The following is a 24,811-nucleotide window of genomic DNA, read 5'->3' as shown; positions in this document are numbered from 1 at the left end:
AATAAAAAAATATTAGGATGGATCACAAGCATCCTCAGGCAGGTTTATCCTCTCTACCCAAAGCAAACAATTTATTCAGAGTGTTTATAATCTGTTTGATAGGATCCCTTCCCTCAAAGGCTGTTTTGCTTTTCTTTGGAAACTGGCAGTTAAAGTGATTAAGAATTTATAAAGCAAATGTTTTTGCAATCCCAGCTCTCATACCTTTGAAGACCTGTAGGACTGAGGTGGCAGGCTGAGGAAGGCAGGTTAAGGAGAAGGCAGCCAGGATTTCCCTTCAGCTTCTAGTGGATACCCGGAGTCTGTTTTTCAGGTCAGAGGTCCTGCCTGCACTGGAGTTTACGGTGTGTTTGCAACACCTTAATTTACGTAATTCATTACCCCCAAACAACATCAGTCTTGATATTCCAAGCAACTCCACTTAGGGCTGTAGACCATTTGTTTCAGTGGGGGGAGGGATCCAGGGCTGACCCACCCATGAGGCAAGTTGAGGCAAGAAGAAGAAGAAGAGTTTGGATTTGATATCCCACTTTATCACTACCCGAAAGAGTCTCAAAGCGGCTAACATTCTCCTTTCCCTTCCTCCCCCACAACAAACACTCTGTGAGGTGAGTGGGGCTGAGAGACTTCAGAGAAGTGTGACTAGCCCAAGGTCACCTAGCAGCTGCATGTGGAGGAGCGGAGACGCGAACCCGGTTCCCCAGATTATGAGTCTACCGCTCTTAACCACTACACCACACTGGCAACTGCCTCAGGCAGCAGGATACGTGGGGGCAGCAGATCTGACCTCCAAGGAACACTCATTGGAGGCAAGAACTGCCACCACCTTGGTGCTCCCATACCGCTTCCACCGTGACTCTTGGCGAATAGGAAGCACTGCTGGTCTCCTCCCACCCCAAGGGAGGAAATGGTGGGGGCTTCCCTCTGGAGTCTCCTGGGCTTTGCACCCACCCAGCATGATTCAGAGTGAGCTCCTTTTCCCCTGCAAAGGCCTTTGATTAACAGTTCAACCATTGGATAAGGTTCCCTCCCTTGTTCCTGATGTTGATCTGGTGGATTTGGCAGTATTTAATGGAATAAACCCATTAGAAGGCAAGGACAAACGCAAAAGGGAACATGAACTGGTATGAATGGGAAAGACTGAAGTTGCTCCTCACGAATTCAAATCCATGCAAATGTGGACTCTGGTGTAATTGGAATGCAGCAAAAGTGGACTAATGGGCTACATCATGCTCAAATGTGGACAAACCACCACAAGAGTAACAGATTTATTATGGCATAAACCTTCCTAGACTACAGTCAATTTCACCAGATGAATGTTCTGCTGGTAGGTCCTTGTACCCATACGAGTATAAATGGTTCAGAGAAATGACTGTGAAATGCAAAAGGTAGTCTGTGATAATTCCATGGAAAAACCAAAGTACATTTTTTGTTTTCACATCCATTTCATCCCACGGTTTACAATTATTTTTTGTATACCTAGTTAATCTGTAGCAGCTCAAAGACACACAACCTGTAAAACCTGGCAGGTGATACTCAGCTAATATAACTGACATTAGCCAGTTTCTCTCTATCTTCTTACTGTTAATTATTTATCTGAAGAGAACTATTTTTACTTTTTTCTGTTTACTGTGTATTGTCTTTTTATATTACCTTAGTTGTGTAAACTGCCCCGAGGTGTTTTCAGTGAAGGGTGCTGTAGAAATGAATTGCTCAAAGAGTTATTGGCTCAACTCACCTCCTAGGGCCAGACAAGACATTCTACATGTTGTTGTACTTAAAAATATAAATAGCAGCTGTGAGGGAGGAGGGGAGCTGAGCAGCAGCAAGGAGTGATCCTCCCCAGAAGCTGCCATTTGCACTGGAAATGAAGCCACCCTTGGTGTCCTGATGCAAATAGCAACTGAGGGTGGAATATTTTTGCTGGGACCACAGAAGGGAAGGAGAGGATTAAATCCCCCTCCCTGTGGTTTCATTGCTGCTCCCTCCCCTTTAGCTATTTACATATTTTTAAATGTGCACATTAATTGCATCCATTAGGCCAATAGAAACAGTTCCACAGGGCATACTTTTCCTAAATAACAAACATCTGATGTAAGGCAAGCAATGCTTTGAAATGGGAGGGAGGGTGTACCTCTTCATTCCTCTACTAGGGGTGGGCTGACTTCAGGCTTGTCAGATCTGATTTGCTGTTTTTGCCAGAACCCTAAGATACATCAGCCAGAACCAGCTGCTGAAGACATGCACTCAGAATTGAACAACGGGTTGCCTCTGAGCACAGCCTAGGAATTTGTTTTCAGTATAACTCCTTCCACACAAAAGGACCTCTTAGATTTCTTCATTTCAGCAACCTAATTCAGGTGGGAAAGGTCATTTTGTTGTTGCTATTGATAAACAATTGGAAATCAGAAAAGCCTTTGCTGATGTGTTGCAAACCATGACCCACCTTTTGTCTGTCCTTGATCTAAACCAGCACCTATCTTTCCCTGAAAATACTTGCTGATTGGTTTTTCACATCATAATACATAATTATGGAAAGGATTATATCACAGTTTTAACTTAAAACAGCAGTTTTACCTTTAGCAAAGTATAGGGTGTGCAGAGTACAGTATAAGAAAAACAACTGAAAGTGATTTTTGTTGGAAAATATTTTTATTATAAGAGAACTTCTGCTTCAGCTGTTAATGCCTTGTAGTAAAGAGGAAGGCAAAAGGAATGATAAAGAGATGTCAACTGCATAAATTATTAACTTGGGAAAAGATAGCATTAAAAAGGAATAATGCATCAACTGATATTAGCTTTACCTTCTATAAATCAGACTGATTTAATACATTTCACATGGAAATAATATATAGGAATGCAACTATTCCCCCCCCCCCATGAGTTTATCCTAGCCATCTGCCTGATCACCAGCTCTTAGCATCCCTGAGTTCAAGATGCTTACAATATGAGAGGAGCTGCTTGGAAAGAACTCCTGGCGCTGTTCTTAGGGGCACATACATTTTTTCAAAAGCTGCTTCAGTGGCCATCCATATGGCATCGTCCTGTAGTCTCTCTATGGAGAGTGAGCTTGTAGGGACTCCAGCAGAATGTGGCCATTGGTAACCAGAGGGTAGGGCTCGACCAATGGATTCAAGTTACAAGAAAGGAGATTCCAACTAAACATCAGAAAGAACTTTCCGGTGCTAAAAGGTGTTCGGCAGTGGAACAGACTGCCTTGGGAGGCGGTGGACTCTCCTTCATAGGAGGTTTTTAAGCAGAGGTTGGATATCATGGATGCTTCAGTTGAGGTTATTGAAATGCAGGAGGTTGGACTAGATATCCCACAGGGTCCCTTCCAACTCTACAATTCTATTATTCTCTCTAATCGTAGCTGTAGAGGCCTGGCCCTGCACTCTCTTACACACACTCATATTGTGTATGTTTTCCCTCCATGACTAACAGCAGCACCAGAGGAACAATTTGGACTAAGGCTGTGCCTCCTGTGGCTATGTTTCACTACCTTGAAGGCCAAGTACCAGGAGATTCATTCATGCGCCTCCTGCATCACGTTTAGTTTGGTACTTGGCCTTCAAGGTAGTGGGCTGAAATTCACTCACTCTTGACCCCCAAAAGAGCCCTGATGAATCAGACTGAAGGCTCCCTATTCTAGCAAGACATGAGCACACTAGTATTCTCCCACTTGTGATATCCAGCCATTGATATTCAGGGACATGCCATCTCTGATACTGAAGGTAGTAAACAGCCATCATTGATGGCCTTTTCCTCCATTAATTTTGTCTCGTCCTCTTTAAAGCCATTCAAGTTGGTGGCCATCATAATATCGAATTCCAAAGTTCAACTCCATGCTGTGTGAAGAAATGCTTCATTTTGTCTGTCCTGAATCTTTCACCATTCACCATTCAGCTTCACACACACACACACACACACACACACACACACTCCTAGTTAAGTTGTTTTAGGATTGCACAGAGAGAGAGAGAGAGAGAGAGCGCTTTTCTGTGGATTGGACTTTACCCAATGCACAGGCAGAAAAAGAAAGATTAGGATTGCAACCCTATCAAAAGTAAATTCTGTTGAACTCAGAATAACTCTCTTCTAAGTATGTGTGTGTAGGAACTGGTTGTATCCTAGTTTGGCTATGGGTTGTAATCATAAATAATGAACTCAACAGTGGGTTTAAAAAAATAAAACAGGACAATCCAGCCTGTGCAATGTAAGACCTTCCTAGCATGCTGCAATCTACCTATGTGAATGTGGCTCAGTGTTACAACATATTAAAGCCAGATTTAGTCCATACCAATGGGGAAAGTGGAATATAGAGTGGAAAGGTTGTCTGTCAATGTGCTAACAGTGCTCTGAGGATAAGGATGCTGAATGCCTGGGCAACTGCATCCTAGTTTAAGCAGAATTTACTCAGCAGATGTTCATCACAGCACTGGCTGCACTTTATGGTGGTGGTGTTGAATGTTACCAAAGACATCTTACTAATAGAGACTTCATTTTCTTGTGGGTTGCTGCACCGACTTCAGTCCATAAGGGATCAGTTGGGTCAGAACCAGCTGGTTTTGTATCTAGATGTCTCATGCTCAGAATATATTGTGGAGCAATAGACTGAGGTTAAATCTGCTGTAATCATAGCTAAGGTTGCAATCCTAAACCAACTTAACTAGGAGTAAACCCTGTTGAATTCAATGGGACCTCCTTCTGAGTAGAAAAGGATAGGATTGTACTGTAAGTCTGGATCCAACCCAGTGGAAGCAGGATAAGCGAACTGAAATGTGGAAAGTAATGAAAGAGAAAGGGAAGAAAGCAGCAGCATAAAGAGGCTTTAGGAGGAACACTTGCTAGAAGCTTAGGAGTGAGAAGTAAAGAGGATAGACGGCTAGAGACAGAGCCCAGATGAGGCTCCAAGCCAAGATTTTCGGCCGTAACATATATTTGGCAGAGATAAAAGCCAGTCACGTTTGCCTTACAGGGCTTTAATTCCACCCAGAGGAACAGATGACTACATAAACCACTTGAGCTTTACCCTTATGATTTGACATCCCTGGGTAGAAAAGTAACTCTCCGACAACACAGCTTCCTGGCATCAATTCCCAATCGATGCTTTTGAGGTAGAAAATTCAGTGCTAAATTTAAGCTACAGATAAAGAGAGGTGACAGCAGCAAACCTTTGTCACCTCTGTGACTTGCATCACAGCAGTTAATGCTGCAGGAACATGTGTCTCATATTTGTGAAGCTAGTAAAAGACTGTGTCATAAGTGATCCCCCCACAATGAATAAAATAAAATAACACAATGCAAAGGAGTAGCGATTTAAAATAAATTATACATCACCACTATGAATAATGTGTTTCAACTAATGATTTAAAGACTGGCTGAGCAGATTTTAAAACTCTTTCAATTTTTGGAAGTTTTCCACATGCATTAAAATCCAGAGATTAATTGTGATCTCATTAGGCGTGACATATATATGTAGAAATGTTTCCAACTAACAGTCCATTTTTCAAACTACACCACCACTGAAAGCACATCTAAAAGATCTGATTGTGGGAAAGAATTCCAAGGCTCAGGAGGATGATCCACCCAGCACTGGTTTTATACAATCTCCATTCAGTGGAAATCAGCTCCACTTCTGGGTGGGGCTGGGTTGTGGTGGAGGCCAACTAGCCTCCCACCTCAGCATGGGGGCGGGACAGTGTCCTGCATCCCACTGGGGGAGGCCCTGGCCACGTCAGGTTGCCAGGCAGCCAATCAGGTTGCTTTGGGGCTTGGCCAAGGCCAATTTAAGCCATGGTGCAACTCGGAGTCTTCCCTTTCAGCCTTGCGCCCCGGATCTCCCACCCTTTTTTCAGGTTGCATCATTGGCCTTGCTATGGACTTCGGTTGGTCGCCGCTGAGGGGCCTGGTAGGAATTTTCCCACTTGGCAAATTGGCACCAGCAGCTTGGTTTTTGCCTACCTCATAGCAATTGTCATAACTTTGTAAGGTTTGGCAGTTAGGCATTGGAATAGCGATGTGGGGGGGAGGGGAGGTGCGGCCATCACCTGCCCCTCCATGCTCAAGGGTATTTCGTTAAAGGAATCTGGGGGTGTGAATCTCGTCTGAAGCCCAGGGAGGGGCTAGGGCCATGCCTCGACCCCATTGGGATGCTTGAGTTGATCTTCATCAGTCGGGCTCCCCCTACTGGTGGTCTACCCTTACCAGACTTCCTGCAAGGCGGGCAGAAGTCAGATATAGTCTGTTGATGCCAATGCCTAAGCCAATACCACTCACATTCTGTAACCAATAAAGTTGTGGCCTAAATTTTGCCCGTTAACATTAACCAAATTCTGTGTCCTTATGTCTTTATTCTCCTGGGTGGCTTGGGGGCCTTGACACGCAACTGGGATTGCACGGGATTCCTGCGCAAGCATCTTTGGATCTGGTGGATTGCTGCCAGAGTTTAAATTTACCATCGCAAACCTTGCCTTTCCATACACCATGTAGTTTGGCTCCCCCCCCCCCAAATTCCAGAGCTCCACCCCACAAGCACTTCAATCTGATGTTCCAGGGCTGTGCCTGGATTGTACAAGTTGATCTAAGAGGGGCTTGTGACTGCCTTACAGCAGAGGTATACGTTAAAAATATATCATTATTTTAAAATATAAAGCCCAATTTTCTGTCCTCTAGGGCACAATACACCAATGCATATAAGCATGATAGCCAAATATCTATAAGATGTTCATTTAAGAAATAATTTAGAATCTAGGAGCTGAAACTAGCATTGTGATGATTTTTGGTGATCTTCAAGTTGCCTTGAGTGGGATGGTTGTGTGGATAGATCCTTAAAAAAAACACCACCTCACCTTTCATGCTTTTGCAATTTTTTCACATCTATGTGCACCCATTGCTTACCTGAACTGTTGCTCTCTCTCTCTCTCTCTCTCTCTCTCTCTCTCTCTCTCTCTCTTTTAATAATTTTTATTAACAGGCCAATCACATCACATTAATTCCAAATAACAATAATTCCAAATTACACAGCCAAATTTTTGTTGGGGGTACCCATGCTTCAAGCTCCGAAAGGGATCCAATCATCTCTCTTGCTGCTGCTTTAATTACACAGTTCTGTCAAAATAATATTCACAGTTCTGTTCAATCTTCTCTTTTTTGTTTTCCTCATCTTCTTGTTGTTATCTCCTTTCTTTGTGATCTCTGATAATCTCCACAAGCGGGTTGAAGACAAACGTCGTTATTTCCTGTGTGGATTTTACACTCATCCAAGAGCCATAAAAGTAGACAGACGCCATTTCAACACCTCCGTACAAAACATTCCGACAGTCTGTCCTGATCTTCCCAGGCCCGCCGCTCCCTCATAAATTTTCTCAGGGGGCCCTGCTAGGCCGAACCCACACTCCAACATAGTAACAGCCATAGTCCTCCTCCCCCTGGATTCCTGCGGGCGGGCCTGCCATGATAAATCTCTTTTTATAACTGCGTCACAAAGGACTTACTTTCGTTTCCCGATGCTCCCATAAGCCACGTCCTTGCATAGTAATTAATTTCCACACAGTTCTTATTCCTCCTGCTTGTGATCAGTAATTGCAACGATTCTTTGGGGGGGGGGGATTATTGTGTACTCACATAAGACAAAAAAAGAAAAGTTTTTCTCCCCCCTCCTTTTCAGTCTCGCTCCGACATATCGATCCTTTGATAAATCTTCTTCTTGATTTATTCCTCTTCTTGATTTATTGTTAAGTCCAGCCCATCGCTCCTCTTCCCAGAGATCCCTTTAGTTAGCAGTCCTTACTCCCGATCATCGCTTGAAGTATGTGTGTTTGCTTCTGTTCTGATTGTTTATTTTGTGCTCCTGCAACTAGCTGCGCAGATCAGAGACAGTGTCCAGGAGAGCCGACCCACACGAGGGCTTTTGTGCCTAGTGCCCTCACCCCCTTTCGAATCTGGGGGTGAATTATGGGCACAGCAGGCAAGGCAGCATTCCCCATTCCTTTGGGGTAACGAGGGAGGCTGCATACTCCCATAACAGCCTCTTAATTACCTCGTGTGAGCCGGAGAGATGGTATTGTCGGCCATCTTTCGATGCACCCCCTAGCGGCCCCCTGCTTCCTCTCTCTCTCTCTTTTAATTTGGAGGGATCTTTAACATATGACCACAGCCAATCAGAGATCACATAGTGCAGCCAAGCAAATGAGACTACATTATGACATAGATGAAGACAAACAATGTCCTTCCATTATGGGGAGAAGCTGTCCACTCAACTTGCCCAGGCAAATGAGTTTACCTAATGAAATCATTCACACACACCAAAGGAACATACTGCAAGTCAATATTGTTGCAGTAGCATTGATACCCAAAGTAAATTGCCATTTGTAGATTTCAGCTCTCTGGAAGTCACATAGGAGAGAAAGTGCTCCTTGAAATATCCCAAACTCTGTCTATATAGGAGGAAGGAAAAACAGAAACTTGAACTTTGCCAGCAACAGACAACTGCTGGAGTTTTGTGGTGTTGGTGTAATATGGTTCCCTGAGGCTGGAACCAGAGAAGCCATGCTGCCACATACTGAAATCTTATCTACATGCTGACACTGAAATTTCAGAACTGTCTTTGCAGGTGCCACCCTGTAGAGTGATTGACAATGACACAGGAGATGACCAAGGCTTGCCAGCCCATGGCAAATACTTCCTTACCCTTCAAGAAAGGGAATCTGTCTTTAAAAAGCTAGACAGCATTTTGGACACTTCCTGCTTATTGTTCCTATGGTTCTGTTTTTAATACCACTTTGATCCCACATTCCTTTTATCCTGAAATAAACCAGAGTTTGCAGGTAAGTACATTCTGAGTTGATATATATGGTTAGAAATACACCCAGTTCAACATACAATTTGCAGAAACCTTCAGAATAATTTTTTTTTAAGTCTTTATTTAAAAACAGTGAAGCATCTATCTAGCTTTTAATTACACTAAGCACCATCAGTTTGCTTTTTAAAAAAAAAAACAAGAAACCATTGGTTATTGCTTTAAATAATTTTCCTCTTTAGAATTAACAAGAATTTCTTCTCCCTTTGTAACACTAAATGAATATAGTTGGAAAAGCTATTATGACATCCTTTGATTTCAATTATCACTATTATATGGAATGCCAATGGGTATATGCAGCCCTCATTTCATTTAGCAAAATTTTGCTATTAGTTTAAACTCCAACTTAGTGCCCCCCCCCAAATGTAATTTGGGAGAGGAGGGATGTTTTACAAATTGCATGGAACAAAGTACACCAATTCTTCAGGGCTGTTCCACATAGTGCTGTAAGGGCCATGTTATACATTTAAAGCACTATTATGCCACTTTTGAGTCTCAAAATATTCCTGGGAACTGTAGTTTGCTAAGGGTGCTGAGAGTTGTTAGGAGACCCCTGTTCTCCTCACAGAGCTACAATTCCAGGAGCTCCCTGGAAGGATAACAATGTGGTAGAATATCACTTGAAATGCATGGTGCGGATGTGGCTCTTGTGTGGTAGAAACATTAATGTCCTGCTACATAGCAAATCCATTCATGTGCAATCACATTTGCACTGCATCCCAGCAGCTGCAGTGTTGTATTGCTTAGAAAATGTAATAATACCCATCACTCTCCTTTAAACTACTATGGTCATAAGTGGTCCCTGGTTGAGTGGTTGTGCAAGTGTCCCAGCCACCAAGCTGGATGCATGTGTGGAAAAAGCCATCCCTCTTTGTGTACATTGTTTTGAGGAGTCCTGACATTTAGGGTATCTGGCATTCTTCATTTGCTGGGTTTGGTATTCCTGCTTTCACATACTGGAGTGCACACCACACCCCCAATGCAACCCTGTCCCTAAACTGGGGGCGGGGCAGGAACCTGCAGTCCTCCAGATGTTGTTGAACCTCACTCACGCCATCCGGGATCACTGGCCATGTTGCCTAGGGCTGATGGGAATCAGAGTCCAACTACGGCTAGCAATAGCTTCCCCACCTCTGAACAAAAAGGCCATCACTGAACAGCAACATATTGTACCACTGGCAACGCAATTAAGGCTAGCCACTTGCAATAGCCGCTGCTCTTTGGAACAGGCACTTGTGACTTCTGAATGCGCAGATCTCCACATTACATTGTCAGGTATGGGCAGAACTAGAAAGGAGTGCACAAGCAGATTGCTACAGCTTTGTTGCATAAGTCTCACCCTTGGTGCATCTGTTCAGACACATCAGTTTGGAACTGTCACATCAAAGAGTGCATGGGCACAGGGCCTCAAAAACTGTTTCCAGCTCTGACCCAGTGAACATGCAAGTTACAATACTTGTTAGGCGAGTCTTTCAGGGTCTCCCCCTCCCCATATCCAATAATTGATTTAGTTGTTATTAGTTACGCAGAGATGGGAAGAATCCTTGAGGCCTCCTAAGACAGTATTCAGCTCTTGAAAGCAACCCTTTTGAATGAAGCTCTCTCCCCCTGCCCGCCCCGCCGAGTCTTCCTGCTCATTATTCCTCTAAGCCTTCCTTTCCCGGACACCAGCTGCCACCAAGGAAGTCGACAGCAGCATCTTCCTCTGCCTTCTTAGCGGGCTGGAGCTGCACCAACATGGCCTGGAGAGTTTCCTTCACCATCTGGATCTCTCTCTGTAGAGACTGTATATGCTTTATTAAGGAATAAATTGAAAGGTAATTGGCAGCTCCTTTCCTCTCTCTGAGTTATTTAATAAGTTGTTGTTGTGCTGTGCACAACAGATGGGCATTGCTAGCTAATTGCAGCGTCAAGTTCATCCAAATTGCTTGGATTAAATATTAATACATATTTCACACTTGCTTATGCCCCCCTCCTCATCCTGTCTTTTTGGGCCTGTGGGCAACAAACAGCATTTTTTGCTTGAGGGGTATGAAGTGAGCAGCAATTTGTGTGCGCACGCACATATGTAAGCGTGAGTGGCTGTTGTAAATCCCCATGTGTTACACAAAGAGAATACCACAGTCACTATTCAGAGGGAATAATCTTAGATCTCGGCTTGAGAGGAATATAAATGAACATAGAGAGCGCGCTTTTTGTCTCTGTGCCAAACCTTCAGGTCAATGATGGCAATTCTCACTAACATGAGAACAGATTCCCTCCCCAAGTTCACATTCATACTGCCCTCCCATCTATCAGAGTCTGAAATGCATCCTCTCCCTCTCCCTTCCTCTCTCATACACAGCATCCTCCACAAAGTGAAAAACCACCCCATGTCCGAGGAATAAAAAGCAGAACACAAGTTTCCGCTCTGGTCCTAGATGACTTTACTTGAAAGTAAACTACTCTCAACAGAGCTTAAGGGAGCTGAGCCTTGCAGCCTTACCCATAAAGCCAGGCCTGGAATTACTTTCTCTACAGCCCCAACTCTGCAGCTGGATCAGTCTTATACAAAATGCACAAAATGACTCCTATTTAATGCCACAGCCTTTCATTCTGGAACACAATGGAAACAGGACCTAAAAACTAACCTAATTAGTTCAGCAAGGGAACAATCAAGTAAGAGCTATTTTACATTTCAAACATGGAAGATAATGATAATATATTATGAAACCACACTTCACAGAACATTAAAGTGTCTTGGTTCAGAGCCAAATGTTTAAAAACTCCCTACACAGGGAGAGGGCAAAGTACAAGCAGACACTGATGTGCTTCCTCGCTTTTTATGTTTTTGGGGGCTCATGATCTATTAGGAAATGCTGCCATACCCAAGAACAATGTCAAGATGAAAATACATCCCTAGGTTATGAAGTGGATAAATAAAAAATTGTTTTTCTTTGGGGGTGAGGGGAGTAACTAAAGGGGATCATGGGAAAGTTATGCAAATACTTTCAATGCCAGACTGTCACACATACCAATTTGAAAAGCCTTTTGGCAGCTTCTGATTCTTTCAAAGCTTCCTCAAGATTTCATCTTTTTCTGTAATTTACATACATTCACTGTGATGTTTGACTCTCTCTTCTTCTTTTTTACTTTATGGGGAACTAATGTTGGTGTAAAAGGATAAGATCAATTTCTGCTCACATTTTTAGACCGTCTTTTTCAGTCTAAAGGCAAGACACAGAGAAGATGCTGAACAAATACCTTTTGTGCTAAAACCATGTACCAAGGATAAGTAAACAGACCCCTCATATAAGGGTGGACCACTGTTAAAAGTTGCCAGTGCTCTTTTCCACCTGCCCACCCTTCCTTCATTACACCTCAGAGATACCAGAGGCATAGTTGGGGGGGTGCTGGGGGTGCCATGGCCCTGGATACAATTTTGAGATGGGGTGCAAACAGGCACCTCCACAGCAGGTTCCTTCACTGGAGCCTGGCTCTGTGTCAGGAGTTGCATCTTGGCTGCAGTGCTTGTGCCTGGCGCAGCTCCGCTCCAGGGTCAGGCCTGACCCAGGGGAGGAGAGCAGGCGAGTGGGCGCCAGTGCTGCCACCCACCCTCCTCGGCTGCGACACACCTTGCGCCCGGCGGCAGCTGTGAACATGGGGTTACCTCCTTAAGTTTAGTTATAGTGGAGTGGGGGAGCCGAAAACAATGCCAATATATTTCACATCTGACAACCAATGTGCTGCTTTGGTTTCAGACAGTACATGGGTAGACGAGTCTAAAAAGCCCAGATCACAAATTTTCACAGTCCTCTATAGAGGTTCATTTCCCAGAAGTAATGTATTTTGCATTAACTCTGGAAATTTATAATCAATTCTGACCAAACTAAGCTCCTTAGAGCAAAATACACACCAGGATTACATCCTCCCCCCACAAAAAAACCCATAAAACCATAGAATCATAAAATTGTGGAGTTGGAAGGGATCCCCAAAGGCCATCTAGTCCAACCCCTGCAAATATGACCATAAAATCTTCATACCCCCTCAATTTGATTTAACTGCATCAAACATGAAAGAAAAGAAAATACTCAAAGTGTAGTTCATGTTTCAGAAGAGAGAAACACCCCTCCCACTGTATATAGGTCTCATGATTCACACTGTCACTAAAGGAAAAAAATTATAGATAAACTGTCTCATCTGGGCCAGAGTGTTACATATAATCAAGTGCAAGAAATATCAGTCACAGTAACAAATGTACTGTTTTATGAAATACTCCTTTTCACACCCTGCAAAAACTGGCACCAGAGTCAGGGGTCATCAGTTAGTACCTCCTGACTCTGAGGCCAGTTGGTGTGGAAAAAATCCCTGGGAGAGTAAGGGAGGTTTGTACCATGAGATGTCTGGCTGGTTTGCTTATGTCTCCACTGGCATTTCAAACTGACTATTAAAACCATTAACACAAACTTATTTTTGCAGGGTGTGAAAAAGTGTATTTCATGCAGACAGAATTCAAATAGCCAACCCACTTTCTTGCAGCAAAAATAGCATTATATCTCAAACTATTACATGCCCTCAAATTGTCTGTCAAGCCATAACTGCTAATTAAGACCCCAAATGACTGTGAAATTGCAATATAAAAATCCATTTAATTTTACTGGGAATGCTAAGTCTTTTCTGTTAGTAAAGTAACACCTCTCATCAAGTCCTCAGACACCAGCAATGCGTCACCTCTTGCCTTTGGTTCTTCCAATTAACAATTCAGATTGTTTTCATTTGCTTGCCACTGATTAACAGCCATTGGCTCTTTTGTGGGTTTGCTTCACTATGGTATTTCTTGTTCAACAAATCCATCAGATGCAGAGATACACACAAGTTTTACTTTTACAGACCAATCTTATACCTGTCTACTTAGATGCAAGTCCCTTAGAGTTCAATACTCCCAGGGAAGTGGATATAGGAGTGAGCTTTAATTTGCCTGCTTGTGCTCCCATTCATCCGTCAAATGCAAAACCTCCTGCTTAATATTTGCTTTGAGAAGTTACAATATTAAATAAAAATCCCTTGTGGGTCTGTGTAAATATTCAGTGCTAAGCATTAGTGCTGGTATCTGACTTCATTTGTGTTGTGTGTGCTATTTATGCCCTACTAGCAGGCTGGTTGGTTCCAGTATTCTGTGCCATAAAAATGTATAATGAAAAACAATGGCATCTGGGATTTATTTCTTCTAATAGAAGTTTAATTATTAATCAAAGCCGCAATGTGTGTTTAAATATTGGCAGAACTGCCTTCTTGACAGCACCAGGAAGTTAGATCTCCCAGAAGCAGCCTTCTCTCTCTCTCTCTCTCTCTCTCTCTCTCTCTCTCTCCTTCTCTGTTTTCATTAGAAGCATACCAGCTGCAATTTTCAACCCAAAGTACTTGTACCTATCCTTGCAGCTTTTTGGAAGATCATGCACCTGGGCACCCATTTAGCCCTTGGTTAAAGGTTTGTCTACTTTAATGGGCAATTTAGAAATTAAAATATCTGGCAATTAGTTTAGGTGACACTAGAACTATTGCTAAGAGCCATTTCAGGCATGATTTTTGCTGTTCATTTTACACATTTAACTGCTTGTGCAAGTGATCTGTCAGTGCGTGAACAGTTTAATACTGGCAGATGGCACTCTCAGAACTCTGTAGATCAACTTCCAAGGCCAGGTTGCATACTGAAACAGGAAACTGCTCATGGAAATGGATCCGCTGAACTCTAAGTCCCCTCCTCTTGTGTTAGGAAAGGACATAACATGACAATACCCTTCTGTTCCATTTGGAACGTTTTAACTGCTTTTACAATTGACATTGCTTTACTTGTTTTTATAACAACATATTCTATTGTTGTTATGACCCGTCCTGGGAACTTATGGTGAAGGGCAGGTACAAAATCTAATAAATAAATAAACATGCAAACCACTTGGAAGCCTTTGCATAATACAAATAAGCATGAGGAAGCTTTGTCATCAGCCATCCAGACTGCCCTACACAAGTCGCCTCCTGTCTTTTCCTGCATCTGTTTGAATGGGGTTCTTGCTGCTCCTACTGTAGCAAATCCAATCCATTTGGCCAAGGAATAGACTGAGGGAAGATGATGCCATTATGTTATCATGGTGCCTAAATTGGAGACTGCCTGGGGGCCTAGCATAAGCTGCTACAAGTTTCTCAAAGGAAGAGCAGAATGTATCAGTGTAATAAATAAACTGTGCGGCATGGACACAAAACAGTTGTGTAAACTGGGATTTAATTCTGTTGGATCTGGCTGGAGTTTTTACCATGGTATTTTAGGACCCACCAGACACTACAAGAGAGACAGAGTTATTGCTGCTCCCTGTGTCTTTCTTTCTCTCTAGGGTAGCATGTGGTTTTACAACCAACCGTTTGGAAGCAGGGGGTGGGTAAATGCACAGCACAATGTTGTTGCATCCCATGTTGGGTAAAACAAGACATTACTGGAGAGAAAAAAGGATAGAGGCACAGAGAAGTGGCAAGTAGACCTTTGGTAGGGTTGTTTGCAGGTTCCTTATTTTTTTGAATATTGCAGTCTGTCATGAACCTTTCAAACTGGCTTTGACTATAAAGCAGGCCATCTTTTCCTGCTCACTTTCCTGATTATACTTTTCCCCCCTCCTCCTCTTGCTTTGTTTATTCAACCCCATATTTCTGTCTGCATCCAGTTTAAGCAGCATATGCATTTGTGGACATCATGCAGAAGAATTGTGGAAGAAAAAGGCAGAAGTGATTTTTAACTTTGTGCCTTTCCATTTATGTAGACATGACAGATTCAGCAAGTTTAAACCAGATGCCAGTTGGCATAAGCAGCCTTTTGAACAATTTATGTTTCCTCATTCAAGGGATTTCATCTGGAAGACAACCAAATGCCCATCTTGCTAGGGTTATTTGTACTATACACAGTTAAAACTGCAGGGCAATGTGCCATGGTAAGTACTCACTGGATATTTTAAGGGGAAAATATGTTTGTTTCCAAGATATGCATCTCCTGTTTTGCTGTAGATGATAATTCACTAAAATTGGTTTAGCAGATTACTTTTGTAAGTGGAGATCGCTGGGTTTTTCACACATCTATTGGAGCAAGTGGAGGGAAGACTGGGATCACAGGTGCCAACTCCATTCACGGAATATGGACATGCACAACTGTAGGCATGTATGGTTCTTACCATGTGACCAGGAACCATCACAAAGTGGTAGAGCATCTGCTTTGCATCCAGAAGGTCCCAAGTTCAATCCCGGGCAGCTCCAGGTAGGGCTTGAAAAGATCCCTGCTTGGAACCCTGGGCAGCCACTGCTGGTCAGTGTCAAAAATACTGAGCTAAATGGACTAATGGTCTGACTCACTATAAGGCAGCTTCCTATGTTTCCATGTTCCTAAAAGCAGTGGGCCATCAAAAGACCCAAAAATGTAAAATATCTGTACATGCAGGGCCAAATTAAATCCTGTAGAGGCCCCCAGGCAGTCGAAATCGGGGGGGGGGGGACGGGTGACACCCACCTCGCATTGAAGGAAAAAAGGTTGCTTGTAATTTTCTTTCAAGTTCAAATCAATATTATTTTGATCTGTTGTCACAGGGCCCCTAAAAGCCCTGGGGCCCATAGGCCAGTGTCTACTCTGCCTATTTGGTAATCTGGCACTGTGTACTTGCCTGGCTGAACTCATGGAGGTTAGTCACAGCAACAGCATTGCTCTTCCATATGTTCAGCTGAATATGTGGCAAACAATTATGTCCCCCCAGAAGTCTTCTGTGGTGGTATTCCAGTGCTTTCCCCCCCAGGAGGTACTCAAGGGTACGCAGTACCAGAACCTCGTTTTCTTTTTTAATGTGGCACTTACAGCTCATGGTGAGTACCAGCACCTATTTTTCTAGGAAAAAAAACACTGGGTATTACAAACATTACAAGACATATTGTTTTAATATATGCCATAGGTTTGCCACCTCCCTCACCTGACTGGATGCCACATCATTCTAGGATGGAGAATAACAGGCCAAGGGGGGCATGTGTGAGTTTGGCTGATGCTGGAAGTTAGAGACAGAGACATGTCTCAGTCTAAGCTGGACCCAAAGCTGAGTTTGGGGTTTTCCTGGAAACGTGATGAGGAGGCAAGATTTGCTGGAGGTGTTAATGCTGTGAGTGCCTCCATCTATGCTCTGTGTGTGTGTGTGTTTAGAACCATATGTCCTAAATATACCACAGTCTCCATTGACCTTCATTCCATGAAAGCCAAATCCCAGGAGACAGCCTGGAGACTCTTGCTGCTTGGAGATTGGAGTATATGCAACCATAGTTTGAGGGTGTTTATATCAGTACTTAAATCACTCCAAATTGAAATTAAACTTTACACCACCAAGAATGTACATTCTGTTTCTATTCTGCTTTTTCTTTCTATTAACCATTGGCACATATTGCACTGAAGAGGCTCAGATGCACTTTTCATGGTATGTACAGGGGGAAAGTCTCAAAACAACATCTGTTCAGTCTGACCTAATTTTAGATCAAGCCAATGACAAGACTCCTCTCAGTTTCAGCGAGTGCTAGATAAATGGTCCTGTCACTATTCTCTGAGGGCGCATCTGCACTGGACTGTTCCCTAATATGCAGTTGGCAATTTAACACTGAAGCGGATGCTTGGAAAGATACACATGTTTTTAAAAAATGTGGGGCGGGGGATATGGGAAGCTTGGTGCAGCTGGCACTTGCCCCACTATTACCCCCAAATATAGGACAGATAGGAAGAGAATACTAGTATATACACAACATAAGGTGCACCAAACTGTGTCAAGAGCAGGGGTGGCTGTGAAGCTTCGAAGTCCTCAAGTGCAGAGCTTTCCTCCCTTTGTGAGGCTGGTGAGAGAAGAGCAGAGGAGCTGTCCTTGAGATGAACCAAGAAGCCAGGTGGCAAAGCAGCTGGCCTCTCCCCACAGAATGAACCCTGCGGGAGGCATGAAGCATCTGCACCCTACCTAGCCAGGCTTTAACTTCCCACAACAAAGGAAAACCAATACGAGACCCTATTCTGATAAAGCAGGCACCTAACATGTGCACCCTCCTCCCTGGGTGGCGCTGTGGGTTAAACCACAGAGCCTAGGATTTGCTGATCAGAAGGTCGGCGGTTCAAATGTGAGCTCCCGTTGCTCGGTCCCAGCTCCTGCCAACCTAGCAGTTCAAAAGCATGTCAAAGTGCAAGTAGATAAATCGGTACCGCTCTGGCAGGAAGGTAAATAGCATTTTCGTGCGCTGCTCTGGTTCGCCAGAAGCGGCTTAGTCATGCTGGCCACAGGACCTGGAAGCTGTACACTGGCTCCCTTGGCCAATAAAGTGAGATGAGCGCCGCAACCCCAGAGTCGGCCACAACTGGACCTAATGGTCAGGGGTCCCTTTACTTTTACAGACCCTTGAGGACCAGTGAATGGGAATTGGCTATCTTTGTAGCCCCTCCCTGGTGTGAATTAAGGAACCTCTCCCTGCAGATGTTACACTCTGTCCAAGGATTGACTGAAAGTCTAACATCATGACCTGCAGCTGCGGCTCTGAAGAATCCAGTTCCAAAGAACTTTCCAAATTTTACTCCTTATGGATTTCCTCTCTAGGCTCTGGGACGTACTACCTGGCTACAAGCACAGGTGATGCAAATGGTAGTCCAACACGACCTGAAAGGCCACAGGTTCCCATGTCTCTGGTATAGTGGATGGAACTTAGAGCGGACAGAAGACATTGATATGGAGCAAGATTTGCTGGGATTCATTGCTCTGCATGAGCTAATCTCATTTCCTCAAAAAGACTTTTATAGATGCACTTTCAGTGGACAAACCTGTGGCACCTGTTTGTGTTCAAGCTACATTATCTAGGCTCATAGCCTGACCTGGAACTCATCCTCCCTTAGTCCAGAGTGGAAGGAGATTGGTGGATATCCCACAAGGTTCCCAGTAAATCACCCATCAGTCCAAGTCATCATGGTTGAATTACTGATTATTATTTCCTAGTTCAGGTTTCCAAGGAACAAAGTTCTATTATAACCTAGTTCTCTTAAGTAGGATTCACACAATGCTAATTTCAGGACTGTGCTGATAAAAGCTAATTCTTTAGCTGGAGCATCAAAGGCAGACTATCAAAAAAAGGATATGAACAAGGTCTTCATCACAGCTGCAGAGCGCTGTTTGAAGTTGATCTTCCAGGTGCATCAGCTTCTCACTTATTTTTTCACATTTGTCGTCAAGTTCTGCTGTAAGTATATGAAATTCCTACAAGAAGGGGGAAAAATATTACAAGAAAGTGTTTGCGTTTTTGGCTGCACATTAGCATCCTTGAAGATCATATGAATTCGGGGTACGATATTTTGTTACACTGGAACAAACTCAGCAACTGACCTTTCACTTTAAATTCATGTCTGCCATAGCCATGTATAAAGTAGGGAGTGTGGGGCCTATTCTAAGGACAAAAGTAATCCTTCTCTTTAATTTCTGTTACTGTTCATTTTTTAAGTAAACAGCTTGACTACTGATAATGCACAGTTAAGAATCAGCATGGGTGGGATGGGAAGCAACATGTATCCATCAGGGTACCAATTTAGACTACAGTGGTACCTCGGGTTAAGAACTTAATTCATTCTGGAGGTCTGTTCTTAACCTGAAACTGTTCTTAACCTGAAGCACCACTTTAGCTAATGGGGCCTCCTGCTGCTGCCGCGCCGCCGGAGCACGATTTCTGTTCTCATCCTGAAGGAAAGTTCTTAATCCGAGGTACTATTTCTGGGTTAGTGGAGTCTGTAACCTGAAGAGTATGTAACCTGAAGCCTATGTAACCCGAGGTACCACTGTACTGTGATGTGCAGTATGTGGACTTTAGGGCTGTACTGCAACAAATGAAACCTGGTTAGTCTTATCACAACCTGATGATTATCAATTTGTGATGAGGTGAGGATGGGATTTTTCACTGGTGGCGTTACTGAAATATGAGTGGTCCCAATTTGTATTGGCATTCCAATGGCTTTTGAAGAGTGCCTGTTCACACAGACATTCTCTTCACCTGAGTCTCTCATTTCAATTGCTATGCTGTTTTAATTGGATTGTTTTGCTGCACATTTTAATCATGGTGCTTTATATTTGAATGGGATTGTTTTGTTGTGTATTTTACTTATTGTGTATTTTACTTATTTCATAGTTTAACAATGTTATGCAATTAGTTTTAATGCTTTGTAAGCCACTTAGAAGTGGCCTAGGCATTAAGCAGTCTATGAATTAAACATTCTTCATTATAAATAAATAAATGATAGATAGATAGATAGATAGATAGATAGATAGATGATAGATAGATAGATAGATAGATATAGATAGATATAGATAGATAGATGATAGATAGAAGGAAGAGATAGGCATCTTCATATTCTGTTGAAAGTATCAATAGACACAAGCAAGATATTCAGCAGTCTAATTCCCACAAATGGATTCTGTACAACTTTACAATAATCCCACTTGTCCAGATGCTTCGTTGCAAAACTTTACGGAAAATAGTAAGTTTACACCAGGGATCAATATGCCATGAGCTTTTAAAACCACAGGCAGCCATACTAAGCGATGCCATATATTGGCTATAAATGTCCTTGTGGCTGTATGGATGAAGAACAAGTCATCCATCAAGCTGTTAGATTGTTATTCAATACCCAGCAGGATCCTGCATATCTTAGGGAGAGAAAAAACACCCGAGCAATTTACAAGATTGGAAAGCTATTAGAAAATACCTTAGTGACCCGCATACAAGAAGACAGGGCAGCAACATTTAAAAAAACCATTTTTATTTACTATTTGGCAGGCTTGCAGGGAGATCAGTCACGAAATCATTTATTTTCTTGCACTGAAGATTCCTTAAAGTCCTGATTACCAACTGGCGCATCTATCTGAAGAAAACAATTTTATTCTAGATGCTCACTATTCTTTTTTTTTCTTTTTTCTTTTTTGAAGTTAAAGATTTGGATGGGCTCCTCTTCTTAACTGGGAGTGAGTTTTGCTCCACAGTATGAAATAAGGAGAGTGATTATCCAATAGTCACATATTTATGACAGGCTGTATCCAAATTTATTACTTATTTATTGCATTTATATGCCATCATTCCTCCAAGGAGCTCAAGGTGGCATTCGTCTTCCTCACTATTTTATCCTCACAACAACCCTGTGAGGTAGGTTAAGCTGAGAGACTGACTGTCCCAAGGTCACCCACAAAGTTTCATGGCTAAGCAGGGATTTCAATGCTGGTTTCCCAGGTCCTAGTCCAATACTGAACCACTACATCACACTGGCTCTCTTTGAACTAACTAACTGATTTTGGTTGGGGAAACTTCCAGTTATAGCACATAAACTCATAAATGCAGATCCAAATTCATGAATGAAAGTGATGAAAAACATCTTCCCTAAAACTAACCTGCCTATTGAGATTAAGCAGGTTCTTTTGGGCAACATTCTTGTTTAGATAAGCCTACCCAGATGCTTGGAAAGTTGTGGTAATTTTAATCTGTATTATTGTTTTCATTTTTGTGAGTTTTAAAGTATGGCTGTAAATTTTGCTTGGTTTTATTGTCTTATCTTTCTGTAAACTGGTTTGAGGTTTGTTTGCATAAATCTCATGAAATATATAATAATAACCACTCGGCAAACTTCGTCCAAGTAGACAATCACAGTTCAAATCACAAGCTGATGCCACAATAAACATGTGAGTCTTTAAAGTGCAACGTGGACTCTGCTGTTTTTGCTACAACAGGGTAATGCTCAGGCAATTCAAAACACGTAAGGGGGGCGTGTTTTCTATAAGAAGATGAAAAAAGTTGTAACTTCAAAGTGCTGGTTTATTGAGTAGCTTAGCTGAATCTGATTAAAGTGCCCTGCCATTAATATATTAGGCTATAGGTCAGATTCCTGCTGTGACCATGCAAGAGACTTCACAAGGCTGATTTGAAAACAGGTGGTGTGGAAATTAAGTGATTTTTAAATCCTCTGCTATCCTCAGCAATAAAGCTGAGGCAAAATGCATGCCCACCAAAGCAAAACAAAAAATATCAGTATTTGAGAATAGTCCCTAAACTTGAGACTAATATAAGGATATCTACCACTCTAAAAGATTAATTCAAGTACTGTGGTTCTGCTACTTTGCTTTTCCTGTGCTTTTCCTGCTCCTGCTGTATCCTACTGGCTTTCTGCTTTTGTACTAAGCAGTGTGAGTAACACAACCATGGGGCTGTTCTAACTTTGCATTTTGATATGTGTATTGCGAAAACAGCCCAAGATGCAAATCTTTGTAATCTGGGTGGGAGCTGTTGGTTATCAGTCTAAGAAGTGCAAAGGACTGAGAATCTCCTGAGAATTTTTTTCTATAGCTGAATCTAAGGCAGGGGTAGGCAACCTAAGGCCCGAGGGCCGGATGCAGCCCAATCACCTTTTCAATCCCGTCCGGGAATCAGTGTGTTTTTACATGAGTAGAATGTGTGCTTTTATTTAAAATGCATCTCTGGGTTATTTGTGGGGCATAGGAAGTCGTTCATTCCCCCCCCAAAAAAAAAAATATTCCGGCCCCCCACATGGTCTGAGGGACAGTGGACTGGCCCACGGCTGAAAAGGGTTGCTGACCTCTGATCTAAGGCTTGTGCCTGTGGCTATTTATCCAAATGGAACCAATACCTGATAAGAAAAACCAATATGGTGCAGGGTTTAGCAAATCAGTGTCATGCATTTATATCAACTGTGGCAGTCATACACTGTCTGCATTTTCCTAATCTAGCAAGCTCACAGATAAGGTCAGAGTACAAAACGTACACAGGTACCATTTGGCTGGCATAAAACCCCCCAAAATAAACTCCTCCATGGATGATAGCCACGCTATATGGACACACCTTTAAAAGGGAAAATGCATATTAATGTCTTGATGAGCAAATCTATGGAATCAAGCTTTCTTCTACTATTGTTGGCATTCAGAGGTAGGGAAAAGACTCCTTTCTACAGCCAGCCAAACACTGTGAAGCATCTTAAGGACACTTCCTGCCCTTGCTTGTTGCTCATCTTGCTTTTTGCTGGCGAGAAGACATTCTCCAAATAATTACAATTTTGATTAATTTCTGTTACCGGATTTGAGATCCTGACATGAACTGTAAGACTCTGCAGGCCTGGTAGGTTCCAGAATGTCATTCAGTAGAACTGAATTTCACTGCACACATGCACAGGTGCTAGGTTCTGGAAGAGCCATGCTGGAACCTAAAAACTAGAGTTCTTTGCTGAGGAAAACCTACATTCAAATCCCTATGCCATTACATTTTCTGCATGGTCTAGGGCAAGTCAATACCTCTCAGCCTAATCTACTGCAGACAGAATTGACTGAGGAAAAATATGAATCTGAGTACACTAGCGGAACCCTGTAATATAAAAGTAGCACCATTTGTTTTGTCTCTCTTTTGAGTTTTGGGGCTTACATGTTGTTTTCTGATTAGGATTAGAGCAGAACAAGGAATTGTGCAAGATTCCTGCTCTTGCTTGGTTTGTTCTCTTTCCCTCTTTTTACCTTAAAAGTCAATTTTTTGTTCCTTTTTAGATGATGATGTTGATGATGATGACATCTTGTATTGCTGGTTTGCTGTGGGTTTTAAACTTGCTGGGTTTATGGTCTTGTTCCCTGCACTTAGTTACAGAACTACAGAACTTGCTCCCACAGGAAGCAATGATGGCTACCATCATCAACTGAGATGGCTTTAGAACAGCATTAGACAAATTTCTGAAGGATAATGCTATCAGTGGCTGCTAGCCATGATGGCTATGCTGTGCCTCTACAGGTGGAGGCAGTAAGCTTCAGAATACCAGTTGTCAGAAACCACAGTGTACTGTTGCACTTAGATCCTGCTTGCAGGTTTCCCACAGGCACCTGGTTGGCCACTGTGAGAACAGGATGCTGGACTAGATGGGCCATGGGCCTGATCCAGCAGGCTGTTCATAACTAAGAAATTGCCATGGTATAGGAATAGCAGATTTTTTAAAAATGTTATTTTTAAATAGAACTGTTACATAAACTGCAGGTGGGAGGTGCTATCTTAGAAAAGGCAAGTGTCCCATCTTTCTTATGTAGAGGATGGTGCTTTCTATGAAACATACATGCATCATTTAAAACCAAAACCCAGACAATGTTTTTCCCCCATCCAGAATGACTGTTTACAGCCATTGCCGCTGGCTGGTGCTGATGGGTGTTGTAGTCACCCATCTGGAAGGGATCAGCAACAGCTGGCTTTAGTAATTTACACAGATATAATCAAAAGTCGTACAATTAACTGGGTAACACCTCTAATCATAATAAAAAAAATCCTTCCAGTAGCACCTTTAAGACCAACTAAGTTAGTTCTTGGTATGAGCTTTCGTGTGCAAGCACACTTCTTCAGATACACTGAAACAGAAGTTGCCAGATCCTTCTATATAGTGAGAAGGTGGGGAGGGGTATTACTCAGAAGGGTGGTGGGAATGTGAGATTGGCAGATAGCTGGGATGAGCCTGCTGACGACTATTACTCAGAAGGGTGGTGGGAATGTGAGATTGGCAGATAGCTGGGATGAGCCTGCTGACGACTATTACTCACTGACCAACACGGCTACCTATCTGTAACTAGAACCATGGAAGGCACCACATTGAGCCGCATGACCAACACGGCTACCTATCTGTAACCTCTAATCATGTTTCACATGATTTCAGAATCTCACAATTTTCTCTAAATAAAAAAAAAGTGATAGTAAAAGGATAGTGGCTCATTTTAACTTTTAAAAAATGGAGAGAAATGCCTCTCAGCATCTTCCTTGCCTATTAATGTCACTGCTAATATTTTTATCTGACACATATATGGAGGCAGGCAAAACACTGCCAGTGACACAGAAACTATTTTAAACACTTCTTGGTTGGAATGTTGCTTG

General features: G+C 42.6%; 1 protein-coding gene across 7 annotated transcripts in view; it reads right to left on the bottom strand.

The window, feature by feature from the left end:
- Positions 1-2,633: 2,633 nt before the first annotated feature.
- The window catches only part of DISC1 (DISC1 scaffold protein), a 164,384-nt gene continuing 142,206 nt past the window's right edge, over positions 2,634-24,811 (bottom strand). For all 7 annotated transcript variants that reach the window (XM_080997689.1, XM_080997684.1, XM_080997683.1 and 4 more), the window contains 2 exons: positions 19,012-19,128; positions 2,634-10,647 (listed from right to left, as the gene is read on the bottom strand). In XM_080997689.1, coding sequence (XP_080853815.1) covers positions 10,498-10,647; positions 19,012-19,128 — 267 coding nt within the window. In that variant the 3' untranslated portion in view covers positions 2,634-10,497. The remainder of the gene's footprint in view (positions 10,648-19,011; positions 19,129-24,811) is intronic.

Source organism: Podarcis pityusensis (genome assembly GCF_964106645.2).
Source record: "Podarcis pityusensis genome assembly, chromosome: 3".
NCBI lineage: Eukaryota > Metazoa > Chordata > Lepidosauria > Squamata > Lacertidae > Podarcis > Podarcis pityusensis.
The sequence above is the reverse complement of the archived record's forward strand: the minus strand, read 5'-3'. Positions and strand labels throughout refer to the sequence as shown.